Genomic DNA, 17,986 nt, shown 5'->3' on the forward strand with positions numbered 1-17,986 from the left:
CTATTTCTGCCGGCAAGTAATAGTAATAGTGAGTATTATTAGCGTTCCTGTTTTGAAGAGTGAAGTGTGAAACACACAGAGAGCGGGTGCAGGTCGAGTTCCGTGTACGTAATGGACGACAACACACCGAGTGCGCCCATTCCGCGCCCCCGCTCCGTGCGTTGTCATCCATATAAATACACGGAATTAGACCCGCCGCGCCCCCGACCCGATATGCGCCCGACCCGCACCCGCTGTCTGTGTATGTCACGCTTAAGGGATGCTGATGAAGCTACAGGCACGTGGAATTTGTCAACTTAGTCTCAGGGTGATTTGTGCACTGCACTACGAGTGCCGCTCAGATCTTTATCTGTACTAAGCACAAGTCCAGACGTGCATGGAGTACTGCTGCCACCTTTGAAATGGCTTTGCTACATACCAACTGGCCACCTTGTCATCGTCACTTTCCATCAGGTGAGATGGAGGTCAAATGAGCACTTACATTTCATAAAATAAAAAACTTCACTCACAGTGATCTTTGGTTAATTGTACAGCGCCTCTAGCGGTCACAAAAAGTAACAATATGTATGATAAGTTGAAAGTAACATTCATACATTAGCGTCACAATTTATATTAGAACAAAAATAGCAAATTTTTGTATTAAAAAAAAATTCTTGCTGCTGTTCTTTGTTTCTAGGGCTGTTCTTGACAGTCACCTTCACAAAGTCAAGATTAATTTATGAAGCAATGTTTACGCTTCTATAATAAGATTCCGGTTAATAGTTTTGCCATTTATGAGATTTAAAAGTGAAACAAAAAATGTATGCTAAAGGTCATTATACAGTTTCTGCGTAGTTCACTGATAAAAATCCATGATAGTGACCCGTTTAGCTCTTGCAGGTAGTCTCGATCTATTTTTAACTTATTAATGTGTACAAATGTTTATTTTTACAAAGAGCAACCCCTACTTTCTTACACATTCTTCTCAGGGATTCAGCCTTACGTATGAGTAGTAAAATTTCATCAGTGAGACGGTTTGAAGTGTAATTTACTTATCTATGAAATAAAACAAAAGAGATATGGAAGAGAGCCACAGAAATTTAAATATCGCTAATTTATTTAGATTTCTGTGGTGGAAGCGGAAGGAGCCGCAGATTTGCTGCATTGAAGAGCACGCTAGAGAATAACGTGACGGGAGGCGCCGGGGGACGGAATACACCGCATGCGTCGGGATCCACCGGTATGCACTGGACGCTGCTTGAATGCACCGGAGACTTTTCGACTGCGTAGTTGCTAATGAACGGAATCAACTCCGAGCGATCGGTGACATGTCGGCGGTTGCCGCGGCATTTAACTGCCTCAATGGCCGAACGGTTACTATGCCGGCCGAACTGTCACACAGAGGTCCCAAGTTCGATTCCCGGGCCGGGAGAAATATTTGTATTGTATTACGTAGTATATATTGTAGTTTGGGTGTAATTTGTGATTGTCTATGTGTGTGTCCATGGCACCCGCGACATAAGTATCCCTAATGCGGGGCTATGTTGGGTGTGTGCGTTATGTTAAAAAAAAACTTGCAACATCGTGTTGATGGCGAAAAGCAAGAGTAGCTTAAGGTTCTAAGATAGTAAGTTTATTGCAGCGAACTCTGCGTTACGCTGGCGGACGCTCGCAACATCGTAGGGAATATCAACAGTGTGCATTAGCGTGTATAAAATCCTCCTCGATGCTCTCTCCCGCCTTCCGCCGGTTTGCACTGGCCCTAAGATTTATGGCAAAGAATCAAGAATTTCTGCCTTGACTCCAGAGACGGAAGTTGTGATTATGTTATTTGTACTTAACGGAGAAGGTTCTCCAAAGATAGTCCCATTCGTTATCATCATCTACACATTCTATGTCCACATCTAAGGAGAGTGTTGTGGGTTTGGCCCAATGTGGGTTAGGAATTCACAACGGATTTATAGAGTTCTTTAGCAATTTCTTTCGCAATTATATCACACACAGAAAGCGAAATTATGATTTCGGATTTAAATCGAGCATATCTGTTTTTTTCAACCAACCAACATATCGGGCCCTTCACAGGTTTCATAGTCCTACCTTACCTATATGTCATTTAAATCTGATATATGTATAATATCTATAATAGTACATTTTTCATAAATAAATATAATTTTGCAACTTTATTGCTTGTACTAAAAAAATTATAGGATTCGTTAAGAAATCACTTCAATTGCATACTTTGTAAGCCGTAAATAGGGGTAAAGTTGCTTAACAGTCTAAATTTTTTGTACTGAGAATATCAGATTTTTTTATTAATGATAGTTAATGCAACCTACAAAACAAATCAATGAACTTCTTTGTTGCGAAACATAATAGTAGGGCATTAGTTGCCTAATCAAGATAATCCCAAGAAATATGCTATGCACAAAATCAATAAGACACTGCTTATATAAATATTTCTAGTTAATGAAATTAATAAGAACTTAAAAAGAATCGATTTAATGCATTATTCATAGTCTACAGCTAAAGATAATTATCTTATCAAGAACTTCATCTTGTGTTTATCATTGCAGACACGCAGATATATTGTCATGAGAGGATAATAGTAAAAACAAGTTTTTTTCAAACCAAAATTATGCAGTTGAATAAATTATTACTACACAAGACAACTTTTAACTTCATGAAATGACTCATCAGGTAATGATGGCATTATGTACCATGTTATGTAATAAAAATTGAGTTTTTAAAAACAGAATAATATAACTTCAGAATAACTATTTTATGGATTATTGATAGCTTAATTTTAATTATTAAGCCTTGAATTGCACAATTAAGTCTTAGGAATGAAGTTACTTTTCGAAATTGGTCTAGTTTTGGTTGTTCTAGGTCATAAAACCAGGTTATTGGCTCAAGTATCTTAAACCTAAAAAATGTCAGATAAAAATTTCTTACACCACACTTGGCTTTATGTTCTTGTTCTCTTAATTTAATTTGATTGTAATATAAGGTAAGGCTTAATTTAATTGTAATATAAGGCGGGTAAATATGCAATACCTAAATAATGAGATAGGCATAATGTCTTTTCCCATAGCTAAAATTTATTGTTGATAAAAAAATATAATAGTTACACATGTTAGTGTTTATGTTATGAAATTAAATATGTTTTAAGTGGAAAATCTCGTTTTATAAAACGTCTTTTAGGGCGTGTAGGAATGACTAAACTATTTAAAGAATGCGAGAAGCCTTACTTAGCAAATAAGTCATAAACTAACAGTTACACTTACTTATTACTTTTAAAAAAGGGTTTTGATTAAATTACCACTTACCAATCATGTCGTATAGACTCGCCGAGTAATTATGCGTGAAATAAGATAGAAATTCCATTGCTCTACAAAATACAACAGCTGATCAAAAGTAAGAATGTTAACACTGAAATACTCAAATTACAAGTAATACTTTATGTTGCAACAATACTCGGTAGTACCGAAAATACTTTGAAATGCGAATTATTATCAAATTACGCTTTGTTATTATTTATTTTGAACATTCGTCAGCAATTCACTAAGCCACACATTGATAACAATCCTAAACTACAGTTCCAGTGGTACTGGTACGCATCAACACAACTACTATAAAAGATACTACATGCATCACGCTTTTTCCTATGTGTATCCTACTCTTTTACTAATGAAATGTATAATTCTATTTCTTTCTACAATAAATGGAAACCAAAACAATAGTGCTTCCTTGTTTTCCTTGTGGAACACCAACAATGTTTTGACAGCTGTCACATGCCAATTTGCATTTTTGTTGTAAACTCTATTTTCTATTTTATACCTGCCATGCAGGTAGAGAATGGGCCGTTTAAGCATGGAGTAAGGTAGGTAGGTAGTTCAAAAATTTTGCACAGCCAGGGCGGGGACGAAAACACGTCAGCTTGATTTAAATTCAACTCTATGTCACCTTATACTTTAACGTAGAGGTGGGCGTTTAAACGAAAAGCACTTAGAAAAATCTGCTTTTTAAAATAAGCACATAAGCATTTCAGCGTTGGGTCAGTCTATGCGCTTAACGTTTTTCTAAACGACTTTTTAAGCGTCAAACTAAAAAGCGTTTATGTGAAAAGCGCTTTTACAAGCACGCTTTTTAAACATACATTTTAACGTTAAAAAAATAAAAAGTTTTTTCCATTTCAACGGTTAACAACTATAAAAGTTGACAACTTATGTTTTTAAACGTCAATGAACAAAATGTTAATATAGTAATGTTATGTCATAAATAAAAATAGAACTCGTTTTTTACAAAAATAACTTACTTATCTTAAAACCTTTAGTGGTCTACTCTTGCGTTTCCCTATCAACAAAACAACGTTGCAAGTTTTTTTTAACATATAAGTCTATGCGCTTAGACGTTTTCTAAACGATTTTGTTAGCTTCAAACTAAAAGCGTTTAAGGGTCGTATTCTAGAACTCTATTCAATGCTCAAGTTAAGATTTGAGTATGGCTTAAAGCACTTGATATCATACTTAAGTGCCTGCTATTAGGGTCGTATTTCTAGTGCTTGTGTTGCCAGTGCAATCCTGACTTGAGCATTGAATAGAGTTCTAGAATACGACCCTAAGTCATGTTTAAGTGAAAAAGCGTATAAAAAAGCACGCATTTTTTTAAAAAGCATAACGTTTAAACGTTTAAAAAAGTAAGCAGTTATTCTCATCTCTGATTTAACGGTCCAAATTCTATTTAGGTATCGATTTCTTTAGTAGATAGTTTCTTAACCGGTTCACAATTCAACAGTAATGTGAATCACAAACTTATTAGAGATGCATGTGAATTAAAAACAGCTAAACCGCTAGCTGCGTGGAGCCAAAAAATTGATAAGAAAAATTAAAAAATGTATTATTGAGAAAATTAAATTATTGGGTGATGATTGAAAACATTGGAAACAAAAATTTCTAAAAATTCTGTTTAGTTTCATTCGTATGATTTTGTAAAAATATTTTTTTTAGACGCCTGTTCCGAAGGATGAAACATTTTACTACTACCTGCTTAAATGTTAAATCAAAATGTCAATAATAGTGACCGATGCCTTGTACAAAAGAATGTGGATACGCCGAAGATTTTGGAAGCGACTGATTTTTCTGACTATAACATTTGCAATTTCGTTTTACATACCTGTTTTTATTTTCGGCAATTTGAAGATTCCTAAGGTTGTGCGCTTAACCGATTTGAATCGCTGTCCGGTTTGTTATGGAATAAGCATATGTCCTGAGCTTTATTCGAATCAAATTGTCCTCGAAGAACATCGCTGGCAAGATCTCCTTTTCAATGTGAAAAACATCTATCACGGTTACACCAAATCAAATCGAAAAGTAATATTAAAGAAACTAGCGTACGACAAACAGTTGGACAAGTTCGATAACAATCTCTGTAAGACGTTTAATTTACACAGTAATTGCACACCAATGGATTTGCTAAACGCTACGAACATCAATAAAAAAATTATGGATATAGTCCATTATAACTTGACACGAAATGTATCTGTACAGCCTCGTACTGGGTTGATTTTCTGTCCTTATCCGGAAGGAATACATGACTTCCTGAAACCAATTTTGAATAATAAAATAGGAAAACAGTACAAATCTGATCTTCTCAATGTTTGGACTATGGTAAATCTTAATGCAGAACCGATAATTCTTCAGGTATGTGTCTAAAAACTCTTTGGTATAATATACTATGTGATAAACATATTTTGAGTCTAGGGTCGTGGTTGTATGGCAAATAAATGATAAAGAGACATAGAATTGTGTTCCAGTGCCACTGCTTTTCATGCTGTATGCCAATAACACTGAATGCAAGATCATTTTCTGTTCACATTTCCTTTTATGGAGCATAAGCAAACAACTATGTTTGTGCGGTGTCATTATCTGTGTTTGCTTTGCAGCTTTGTTAAAACAAAACAATTGGCGATAAATAAAACATTCATCGCTACTAAACTGTGTACTTATGTATCCATTTTTATGTGCCACAATTCCAAATTCACATATATAGAATTTATATCAACTGCCTTCGTGGCCAAATGGTTACCATGCCGGACTGCCACGCAGAGGTCCCAGGTTCGATTCCCGGGCCGGGAGAAATGTTTGTATGGCCTACATTTATTTCTCTCGTGAGTTTGGGTGTAATTTGTGGTTGTCTATGTGTGTGTCCATGGCACCCGCAACACAGGGATTCCCTAGTGCGGGGCTACGTTGAGTGTGTGCGTTATTTATTATTTTTTTTTTTTTCATTTATCCAGATACTCCCAAAGTCTAGAGGCTGGGCTGTCCCAGCATATGCCGGAGTCTGCGGCAGACTGGAAGTAGTAGCTGATGAAGGAGTCCCTCTATCAGATCTTGGAAACATTGCATGGTATAGAAAACTGAAGATTGCCAAACAGATCCTCGAAATGGCCATGGATTTTACTTTTAAACATGATAGGTAAACTTAGCCTTAATTCTTAAAAAGTATTTGTTTGCAAGATCCTTATGGTAGGATGGTCCTTTACATCTACCCCAACCTGCGATCTCAGTCAAGTGGAATAGCAGAATATTTTACCTTTCACAGCTTAGATTTAAACAACAAAATTGATTATCTATACTCGGTCATAAATAACACACAGTCATGTATTAAATGAACGTTTTACATTTTGGTAGAATGGCTTTCACACCGGTTTTCATGGTGTCGCCATCTCTGAGGTTCCGAATTCGACTCTCGGCTGGGTCAGTATAGAAACTAACTTTTCTATATTGTCTCAGGTCTGAGTGTGGTACCCTTATTGTTTCTGATTTCCGTAACAAGTGCTTTAGCTATTTACTTTGGGATCAGGGAGACTTAAGTGATGTTGCCTAGTATTTGTTTATTTATTTACATTTAAAACAATACACCAATTATGTGATCTCAAACTAGATGATTCCCTGTATTATGAATTTCAAATCAACTTAACTCACTTGGGATATTAACTAGAACACTCAGACCAGACCCCATTTAGAACAGTTCAGTTTCCCAAATTGATTAGGCTAAGAATCAAACTTAGTACCCTCAACTAACACCCACAATGCTAATCTACAGGTCCCCAAGGTAGTCAAACTATAATCAGTACCTAAAAATGAATTATTTCTGACAGTAACAATGCATTTACAGCAATTTTCTGACTTTGTGGCAATAATATCATTTATACACATTATTAGAGAGTTATATGCATGGGTATTAGGTATATTGGAAACCTGTGTATGTAACATATTTGGTTTTGAGAAATAATTTGTTCTAGTCATGACCTTCCATGTTACACAGTTTCATATTACAGTTTTGTACCAAGTTTTCTGGTTGTAATATATTCACCAATTTCTTTTTCAGATACCGTTTCTACTTCTTTGACTGGTCAGCTGACAATATAGTGGTGAATGAAAAAGACCAAGTATCCTATGTTGACTTAGAAGATGTCATTATTTTAGACAAGTATATAACACCAAAAAGGGACCTTCGAAACTGGTATCAACGTTATATAAAAGATTATGATGAAAATTCTGTAGGATACATGTTCTCTATAGATTTGATATGTAGACATCATTTGAGTGATCATAACATTTATTCAGCATGTTATGTGTTGAATGGTGATGACAAACCGTTTTTGAAACCAGTACCTGACCAGTTTGAGAAAGGACCGTTTTCAAAGTTGGTTAATCAATGTTTGTATGGACCTGATAGATTTAAAGCAGCTATATTGTTGCAAAGGTACATAACAGATTTATTAAGTAAAGAAAGCGTTTCTGGGTTCGGAGCCGTCAGATGATCTTATTGTAAGTCTTAAGAAATGCTACAGAGGGAACATTGTTGAATAAACATGAAATACCATATGGGCAGTATGACCATACTGGCAACATGAATGTTGGTGTTGAGTGACTCTACCATTTCATTGGCCAAGAGTAATGGTAGAGAAAAATTGGTGGGTTTTTTTACTATTGTAAGAAATGCATGACGACCACATGACGACCCTTCAAGGACTTATTAAGTACTGTTACAATTTGTGTTTTCGATTCACCTTAAACAGTTTTTTTATTAAGACTGTCTGTTGTTGCTGATTGTCTATTAAAAATTACGTTTATTTGTTCTGGTATGAATTTAGTTTTATTTTTAAACTTCTGTACCTAATTTTTTGTTCTTAGCTTTTCGTGGTTAGCGTTTCAGCCACTGTTACCAACATTATTTTTATTTCTCTATTCCCACCTGTTCTGTTGAGTAGTTCTGTTATTGAACAGAGCAACAGAACTATAAAAGACACAAGTTTATGATAATTTTTGAATTTATAAATAGTGCCTTTGTACTAGTGTAACTTGTAAACAACTAATTTCTGTAGTATTTATTGTTCTTGTTTTCTGTAAAAGTTTAAAAAATAAATTTAATTTGCATCAATGTCAAATTGTCAAACTCAATTTTTTTCTTTTGGCTTTTCTAAAAGGGCTCATTCATTATCCTGCATCGCGTAATGCAGGATCATGAATGTAGTCGCAGCGTGCAAGCCATCCTGTAAACCTGCAAAGAGTCGTGCGAGATTCCATACTTAGGCTATATGCAGGATAGTGCGTGAGCAGTCTCCTACTTGCGCGGAGGACTGCTATGCAGGTATACCCTGTTTCAAATGAATTGAGAGTAAAGGTAAACATTGAGTGCATTGACCCGACCATAGTCGGTTTAGTGATGGGCAATTGTAGAGTAATTTAGTAATCAATTATTGAATGAATCAGATCGATTAATTGAATCTGTTGGACTAACATCAAGTGAATTCCGCGCATTTGACCGTTGTAAATTGATTGAAGGTGATACATAAAAAAACGTTTCTTTATTTACGATTATTGACATTTATTGTTTAAAAGTTAGAAGTTATCAGTTAAATACAGAAAATTATGAGAATACTTGATAGTTAACAAGTCGCTAAATCGTTTGTAAGCGGTACAGAAATAAGAGTTGGTCAAATGACTTCAAGACGTAAGTTTCTGGTGACTCTTGAGGCAATCACTTACTCAAACTATGATTCACTCAATTGAACTTTTTTCCGTACATCCCTATGCAACCATAGACATTCTAGACTATGGATTGTCAAATCAATCTCAGTTTTCGGCGAAGATTTTTCAATTATGATTTTGTAATGCATAACAAACGAATATTGTTGGAAAAAGTGGTGAGATATCTAGTGGAAACCTATAAAATACACATAAAAGTGTTACTTATTCCATATAGTGAGTGATTTCTTCAGAATTTTAACCCAACTGGTTTGTTTACGTTTACTCTCAATTCTATTGAAATAGACTATAGTATCTCTTATTAGTTTGTGTATGCAGGTAATGAATGGGCCGTTGTTATCTGAGGTCAAACTATGCTTTATAAAAACAAAACGAACAAAAAAAAGTAGAGTTGCATACTGTAGGATATTTTTAAAAAATCGCTCTTTTTTTAGACAAATAAATTGAAAGATTTCGTCATATATGTACTTTAAAGAAATAAATTCATTAATTAAGTCGAAGTTTTTTTAAGAAGTTTTTAAGCATTGCTAAATGCCTATGCCTAATAGGCCCACTGGCCCACCCAATTCACTATCGATTGGGGAGAAACCCAATCGATATTGAATTGAGTGGAGTGTTAGAATGCGCAAGAGGAATATCAAGACTGTAGAAAGTGTAAGGATGTATTTTTTTTAAGTTTTTGTTATGTGAATAATAAAGGATATGCAAGTATAAATGAATATTATTATTACATATTTAATAAGTAGAGCAAGTTTAAATGTAACAGTATACATATACATGAGTGACAAGAGTGAAAAAATAACAAGTCAGACTGTAGCCATAGGAACCTACAGCATAGACAATGAAGAGTGATAGAATATGCATTCTCTTCACACCCTCTGAACTTTTAAGAATTTGGTAATTCTATTTAGAAATTCTTTTAAGTCCAATTTTTCCACTCAAATCTTCCAATCTTGGACCGTACAATGGCTTAGTGAGCATATCTGCCAATTGTGTTGTAGATGGAACTTGTTTCACTAGTAGTTCCCCATTGGTGACACACTCACGTACAAAGAGATGCTTGAGTTTAATGTGTTTAGTACGTTTGTGATACTCATATTTTGGATTATGAGATAGTTTCACAGCCGATTCATTGTCCAAGTAGAGTACTGGTTTTTCTAAGGAGATTATATCCTTTAATAGGGCATTCAGCCACAATATTTCTTGTGCGGTTTCACTGGCAGCCATTATTTCTGCCTCTGCCGACGAGATTGAGACAGTCCCTTGTCTTTGGCTTCTCCAGCTTAAAGCGGCTCCGGAGTACATGCAAACGTATCCCGACGTCGATCGTCCAGTTGTTTGATCGCCAGCCAGGTCTGCATCACTGTAGCAAACTAAATGTGGAGGTGACTTCGCAGGAAACGTAAGACCATTGTTTAGTGTCCCTTTTAGATACCTGAATATACGTTTAACCAGTACAACATCCTTTCTTTCAGGTGCTCCAAGGTTCCTAGACGCAACACCTACAGCGTATGAGATATCTGGTCTAGTGCCTACTGATAGGTATGCCAGTGCACCAATGGTTTGTCTATTAGGAAATTTCCATTTGCTTCCTCTTCCTCTCCCGTATAATTTTCTTTCGTTATAGGAGTTGGTGCTGCTTTGCAATTAGTCATGCCGTAATTTTGTAGCACTTTCTTTGTATAGGCTTTTTGAGAAATTGTGATAGTGTGATCGTCGCACACGTTAATTTCCATTCCTAGAAAATATGAGGCAGGTTTGGTAGTAATTTTAAATCTGGATTTCAGTTCATCTATGAACTCGTCTCCTCCTGCAGTTGAATTATGCGCAACCAGCCCGTCATCGACATATAATCCAATCAAGACTTTGGACCGTCCTTTAATTCTAACGTATAGGCAGGGATCTGCTTCACTTTGTTGAAAGCCAACCATGTAAAAACTCGGCTATGCACGAATTCCAGCAGCGCGGCGCCCGTTTCAGTCCGTATAAGCTGCGTTTGAGTTTACAGACTCGTTTGGTTCCGTCGAGAAACCCTTCAGGCTGTTTCACATAGATTTCTTCTTTGACTGATCCATTAAGGAAGGCAGTTGCTACGTCAAATTGTCGCAACTTTAAATTTTCTTTAACCGCAATTGCTATTATTGCTCGAATTGTGCTAAGGCGGGCTACAGGACTAAATGTCTTGTCATAGTCCACGCCTTGTTGTTGGGAGTAGCCTTTAACAACTACCCTTGCTTTAAATTTATCTATTGAACCGTCTGGATTCGTTTTCAATTTATAAATCCATTTGCAAGGTAAAGCTTTTCTTCCTTTAGGCAAATTCACTAAATCCCATGTCTGATTTTCGTGTAGTGAATTTATCTCACTTAACATAGCTTTGAGCCATTTATCTTTATAAGGAGATTCCATAGCTTGTTTATAAGTTTCTGGATCCTTCGGTAGGTTTTCGACTTCAGCGACAGCTTCCAGTACAAAGTCATCATACCGTTGTGGTCGCTGTATTGCTGATCTGTTTCTCAGATTATATTGCCCCAGTTCATGTGGTGGAATTTCATGTTCAGATTCATGTTCGTTCGATTCGGGTTCAGAATCGTGATCAGGAACTTCGTAGAATTCTTGCTGTTCATCTTCCGTGTCATATTCTTGATCAATGACACCTATTTCTTGAGTGGAATCTGGATCAATTCGAATTGAATTTGTATCTTGTCGTTGATCTTGAGTATCTTCAATGTTCAATTCAATTGTTGGTGTGGTCGAAACAGAGTGAGTAAGATTGTCAAAATTGTTGGTAGTATTTGAGTAAAAATTTGTCTGGACAATTCTTACATCTTTGGAAATAAATATCTTGCGTTTGGTAGGAACATATACCCTGTATGCTTTGCTTGTGTCAGAGTACCCAACAAATACTCCTGGAATCGCTTTAGGTGTAAATTTAGGACCTTTAGCACGACCTTTTATAAGCACAAATGCTTTAGTTCCAAAAGTCTGGAGATGATTGACGCACGGTTTTCTTAGTACCCATTTTTCAAATGGCGTTCTGTTTTCTATAGCACTGTTTATGCTTCTATTGGATAAATAGTTCGCCGTATTTATGGCTTCCGCCCATAGAAACATAGGTGCTTTGGCGTCTATTAGCATTGCTCTAGCTTTCTCCAGCAGTGTACGATTTTTGCGTTCAGCAATTCCGTTCTGGTGTGGGGTATAAGGTGCGGATAAGCGTCTTACTATTCCATTTTCCTGAAGATAGGCTTGAAATTTGCCGTTGACATATTCTGTGCCGTTATCTGTTTGCAGGTGCTTGACTTTATTTCCAGTAAATGTTTCCATTTCTCGTTTGTATGTTTTGAAGTGATTTAGTACTTCAGGTTGGTTTTTCATAAAGTAGACACGTCCATATCTACTGTAATCGTCTATAAAGGTGACGAAGTAGCGGTTCTTTCCATTAGAAGGTGTGATAGGACCACACACGTCACTGTGGACAATCTCCAAACGTTCAGTTGTTCTAGGAGTTGTTCTTTGTGGAGTTTCACAGTCGGACAGAGACTCTTTTTTGTCAAAGTGTAATCCAATCAAAGTCTCCTTGTTGAGAGCTAGACGCAGATCTTTGTCGTCCATATGTCCAAGCTTCCTGTGCCATTCCAGTAAGGAGTTTTTCTTCGCACTGTTTGAAATTGTTTCAAATGTAGCTGCGTAATTTTGTTCGATGGTTTGCGACTTGACATAGTAGAGACCACTATTTTGACATTTTTCCGCAGTCATAACCAAATCTCCTGTCTTGTTGCGTTTTATCTCTTTACCGCTTTATCTTTTTTAAAAGTTACAGAAGCTCCATGTTCTGTCATTTTTGGCAATGAGAGTAAATTTTTATTAAGTGAGGGTACGTACAGAGTGTTTTCGAGATTAATTACTCGATAATTGGTTTTCAGTGTTACTCTGCCTTCACCTTTAATTTCAGTAGAGTGCTGTTCTGAAGCAAAATTAAGTTTTCTTGAAACTGTACTAAAGTTTTTGAAGTACTCATGTTGAAACGTCATATGAGAGGTACAGCCGCTGTCAAGTATCCAGTCGTTCTGGTTGTTTTTGTTTGAAGTGAGGTAGCAATCTTCGGCATAGTAGGAACTTTTATTTTCTGAGCCTTTAGCCGTTTTATTTTTCTTCCAGCAGTTAGAGCAAATCTTGTGCGTCTTCTTCTGAAAGATTTTTCGTCCCGATTTCTTACAGATTTTGCAAGATACGTAGAGTGCGTTTTCTTCTTCATGTGGTGGCGGGCTGACTTCGACGTCACGGTGTCGAGCGTCACTCTCTCCAATAATTTTTATTTTAAGTTCCTCAGGTTTCGGTAGAACGTCGTGTGACTCCATGGCTATACGAAAGTTTTCGTATTCAGAGGAAAGACTGTAGAGCATCAGGATAGTGAGTAGTTCCTCGTTAATATCTACATCCATTTCTGCTAACTTGTCTACTGTGTCCATAAACTTGTTCAGGTGCTCACGAACATTGCTGTCTTCAAGTTTAGTTAGTATTAACCGTTTTAGAAGAGTAGCTTTTCTCGCAGGGCCTTTACTTGCATGTATTTCCTTTAATTTGTCCCATAGGGCTTTCGCAGAAGTGCATTTCTTGATGTCCTTTAGCTGTGAAGGTGCAATCAGTAAAATAAGTTCTGACTTAGCCTCTCTGTCGCTGTCAAGTTCATCGTTGCTTGGAGTTGGAGGTAGTGTGTTAGTAACATACTTCCAAAGTTTGTTTTTTATTAGCACGGCTTCATATCATCATAGTTATCCTTATCCAAAGGTTCGATGTGATATGTCGTTTTCGGCATCGTCTTATATTGCGCGACTTTTACACTTCACTTCAAAAAATATCGGATCCTTTTACGCTCTGCTACCATTTTAAGTTTTTGTTATGTGAATAATAAAGGATATGCAAGTATAAATGAATATTATTATTATATATTTAATAAGTAGAGCAAGTTTAAATGTAACAGTATATACATGAGTGACAAGAGTGAAAAAATAACAAGTCAGACTGTAGCCATAGCAACCTACAGCATAGACAATGAAGAGTGATAGAATATGCATTCTCTTCACAATTTTCACCGGCGAGGCGAGGCGATTTTTAAAACTTGTATGGCAAAATATCGATTCTCTCCTAGCGCATCTTCGGTGGAAATGGTCGGGATTGACGAGGATGGGCGAGTGGTGGTGGTGTGAGGCGAGCTATTGAAATGTTCGGAGAAATGTTCCCAAATGGGAGTTTATGCGGAGGAGGTGAACAGTGTCGAAGTGTTGCGTGAGAGAATTATCTCAGCATTTTATACTGTGAGACAAAATGTGTTTGTGTTGAACAATTTAAACAAAATTTACTATGCCATGCTAGACTATGCATTGTGGAAAACTGTGGACATTTTGAACACTTACTCCGAACCACGTAAGTGTAAATTAACTGTAAATAACTAAAAAATCAATCATTGTAAATAACTTGATTTCACATTTTTAACTACGCCAAAATTCTCAATTCTTATTAAATGTTAACTACTTACTAAATCATAAACTTATCTTTATTAGTACTAAAACATTTCGATGATAGTTCAAGTAAAAAATAATTAACATAAGTTAAAACGGATCATTTTGATTACAGCTTTTTCCATCATAACATAAATGAGTAGGTGAGTAACTTAGTTTTTGTTTACTAGAGAAAAGAGGTGCTTTTAGTAGGAAGGGAGATGTGAAATCGTTGTTATTGTTGCTGTCTCACTCGACACTCGCTTGGTAGTACTCCCATAGCACTCGAAATCAAGCGTAAAGGGAATCGGTTTATTCCCATTTCAACGGTTAACAACTACAAAAGTTAAACAACTTATGTTTTTAAACGCCAATGAACATAATGTTAATATAGTAATATTATGTCATAAATAAAAATATAACTCGTTTGTTACAATAAAAAACTTACTTATCTTAAAACCTTTAGTGGTCTACTCTTGCGTTTCGCTATCAACACAACAACGTTGCAAGATTTTTTAAACGATTTTGTTAGCTTCAAACTAAAAGCGTTTAAAAAAGCACACCTTTTTAAAAAAGCATAACGTTCAAACGTTTAAAAAAATAAGCAGTTTTTTCCATCTCTACTCACAACGGGATTGTGTTTTCGCGGATTTTCGCGTCATCAATAGCTTTGGTTATATGCTCTAAGTCAATAGCCCATGTAGTCTCAGTATATAGCGCACTCGATGTGAGGGATCAAAAAGCTCACTTCCACTATGCATTCAGTGCACCATCATCTGGCGTGGGTGTTCCCGCCGCCATTTCTGATTCCACGCGTCTTTCAGCAACTCAACTCGGCAACTGGAATATACCTGATAGTAGTCCCCAGGTGGGCGAAAGTGTTTTGGGGGCCAGTCTTAAAGAACCGTGCACTGAGTCCTCCATTCACAATTTGGAACTTGGAATAAGTCGCAAGACGCAACAACGAGCCGACTTCCTCCGCTAGTTTCGGAGATGACCCTAGAAGTGTGGCCACATCACCACACCAACCAACGGTCTTGTAGGTTGGTCTCAGGAACAGAAGGCATTTTTGCAAAAAAGTTGGCGCGAGACTTCAATGAGAACGTACAAACCAGCCTGGCAAAAATGGTGCGAGTAAGTCTGTGCCTCAAATCCTAGCGGAGCAGATTTAGCTAGGTTTCTTATAGATCTACATCAGACACAAGGTTTGGCCAATAGTACCATATTAGTTTACAAATCTGCTATTTCTATATTTTGAGACCCATACTCTGAATCACGTTTAAGTTCACATTTATTAGTTAGACAAGCTTTAAGGGCCATAACTTATAATCGAAATTCTTTTGTAAAGTTAAAGCTCCAATATGGGATACTGATGTACTAACTCATTGGTTACAAATAACATACCGGATACGCGTAGTTAATTCGAATGTTGTACACGTGCTGCAATATTGTTCTGGACGCCGAGTACATGATCTGGCTTTACTAAATGTTGGGAACGAAGATTGTATATTTTCAGACGAATCTGTGGATTTTTGGCCAACATTTGGTTCTAAAACTGATACAGCAAATAATAGACAATCTGGTTGGCGTATTTTCAAAATTTAGATTATCTAGCGCTAGACCCTCTGTTTTGGATTAGAAAAGTCATTGAATTATCTCAACCGAGACGATCTATTTGTAAACTAGCTAACTTATTTTTAACAATTTGCGGCCAGCCTAAAGCAGCTTCGCGCACCAACATCGCTAATTGGGTCAAGAAAACTTTACATCAGGCTGGTTGTTGGTGTTCTAGCTCTCGTAGGATCGTTAACGTTCGGTGGAATGTATTTGTTCAGGTTCTTGATCTGGATCGATGGGGGTTCTTGCTCTTCTCGGGATCAGGATCGTAAATGAAACACTTGTTCAAGTGCTTACTGGCAGCCAACTACTACCTTTATTGCTCAAAATGTTCCTACTTATGTACTAAATCAAGTCTCTTATCTAGTGGAGGTGTCGGCGATCAGGCGGTCGGCGCAGTGCGCAGGGCGCGGGGGGCGGCAACTCCGTACGACGCTGTGTGTGGGGTGAGGGGAACGGTGACGCGCTCTCGGTTGAAGCGCAGGGCGCTGTTTGTTCTTGTGCGTGTCTCGGTGTCCGTAACACTGGTATTAAAGCTAGTCCAGGTAGCCGCCGACCGGCCGTGGCATCTAAGGACTGAGTGCAAAACTTCGCTGGACGATATTCTTGCGCGCGGCAATTGGCGATTAGAAAACACGTTCCTTAATTATTATTGTCGTGAAATTCGTGCTCCTCTACCATCTTCTAGCACCATGTCGCATCTATTTGTACCGGTCACTAATTGAAATGTCACAATATTGTTCTAAAGTCTTTACTATTCTCTATACTATTGCTACGATACCTATTACCCGTTTACAATGTATAAAAATAATTGCTAATTGGATACAATGTTTTTGCATAAAATACAACATCTACTTATATTAATTGTTTATGGAGATTTAATTTAATTTTAATCATCGTTTTTGTTTACTTCCACCTAAGGATTTATACTACTTAGTTATATTTGACAATACATTTGTATTGTGCTACATCGATTTGAGTGATTTATGATTTTGTGAAGGTCATGTTATGAGTTTGGTTCTTTTTGAATTGTAAAGTTACAAAAATAGATTTAGTTAGAACTTACTTAAATGTTTTGTTTAGTCTTATGGTCCGATGGAAAAACAATACTTGGTAAAGCTGTGTACGCCTGCAATTGTTCTAGGCTAGGAAATGGTACTACCTGGAAATAAAATAAAAATCCCTCTGAATAAAATTCATTCAGTAGAATTTTTAGAGATGAAACGGATAGTGAAAAGATCCGGATACCGATAATTCAGCGAGCACCTACGCCGGAGAGTCGGATATCCGGTCGCCGTATATCTAACCCACTGCCGTAAACAGTTTACAGCTCACATCGCCGTGATTGATTGATTAGTGAAAGATTGCACTTTCACATTGAAAAAAAACTTATACGTTTTATTATTGTAACTACTAAATTTACAAATAGCGTTATCTAACTTTCAGTTACATGTAATAAGCAGATTGTCAACGATGCTGTAGTTGCTGTTTATCCTGTTACTGTCATCTTAAAAACATCAATTGAAACATCCGGTATCCGGCCGGATAGTAAAAATAGGCCGGATGTCGGATTTACCGGATATCCGTTTCATCTCTAGAATAAACCATTGGTGACCAAAATAATATCGATCATCCTACCTATTATACGCGTACTTAATAGTTGATATGTGATTGAACAATAGTTGACCAAGGTTATTAATCTACCATGTATTAAGTGCGTAGAGAGAAATATTTGTGTATATCAATGTCAATGCCTACCTGTTCAACTTCCAAATGGGACTTTTCATAATAATAGGGGTTAAAGTATGCAATTGCCGATTTGTACTGAAAATC

General features: G+C 36.7%; 2 protein-coding genes and 1 pseudogene across 2 annotated transcripts in view; 1 reads left to right on the forward strand and 2 right to left on the reverse strand.

Moving 5' to 3' along the window:
• The window catches only part of LOC113231019 (transmembrane protein 68), a 56,337-nt gene extending 52,990 nt beyond the window's left edge, over nucleotides 1-3,347 (reverse strand). Inside the window, exon 1 of the mRNA XM_026465171.1 lies at nucleotides 3,306-3,347. Coding sequence (XP_026320956.1) covers nucleotides 3,306-3,312 — 7 coding nt within the window. The 5' untranslated portion in view covers nucleotides 3,313-3,347. The remainder of the gene's footprint in view (nucleotides 1-3,305) is intronic.
• A 1,533-nt stretch (nucleotides 3,348-4,880) lies between these two features.
• LOC113231041 (deleted in autism protein 1-like) lies at nucleotides 4,881-9,740 on the forward strand. Its single transcript, XM_026465202.1, has 4 exons — nucleotides 4,881-5,678; nucleotides 6,275-6,456; nucleotides 7,372-8,637; nucleotides 9,354-9,740. Exons 1-3 carry the CDS (start codon nucleotides 5,043-5,045, stop codon nucleotides 7,805-7,807), a joined length of 1,254 nt encoding a protein of 417 aa, XP_026320987.1. The 5' UTR covers nucleotides 4,881-5,042; the 3' UTR covers nucleotides 7,808-8,637; nucleotides 9,354-9,740.
• A 6,855-nt stretch (nucleotides 9,741-16,595) lies between these two features.
• The window catches only part of LOC113231058, a 5,158-nt pseudogene continuing 3,767 nt past the window's right edge, over nucleotides 16,596-17,986 (reverse strand).

Source organism: Hyposmocoma kahamanoa, unplaced genomic scaffold (assembly GCF_003589595.1).
Source record: "Hyposmocoma kahamanoa isolate Upper Pololo Valley unplaced genomic scaffold, ASM358959v1 101, whole genome shotgun sequence".
In the NCBI taxonomy this organism is placed as follows: domain Eukaryota; kingdom Metazoa; phylum Arthropoda; class Insecta; order Lepidoptera; family Cosmopterigidae; genus Hyposmocoma; species Hyposmocoma kahamanoa.

Excerpts from the sequence above, each read along its gene's own strand:
- LOC113231041 (XM_026465202.1), top strand. The coding sequence starts at position 5,043 with ATGTCAATAATAGTGACCGATGCCTTGTACAAAAGAATGTGGATACGC. Across the intron at positions 5,679-6,274 it reads CAGAACCGATAATTCTTCAG|ATACTCCCAAAGTCTAGAGG; the intron begins GTATGTGTCTAA and ends TCATTTATCCAG. Across the intron at positions 6,457-7,371 it reads TTTACTTTTAAACATGATAG|ATACCGTTTCTACTTCTTTG; the intron begins GTAAACTTAGCC and ends TTTCTTTTTCAG.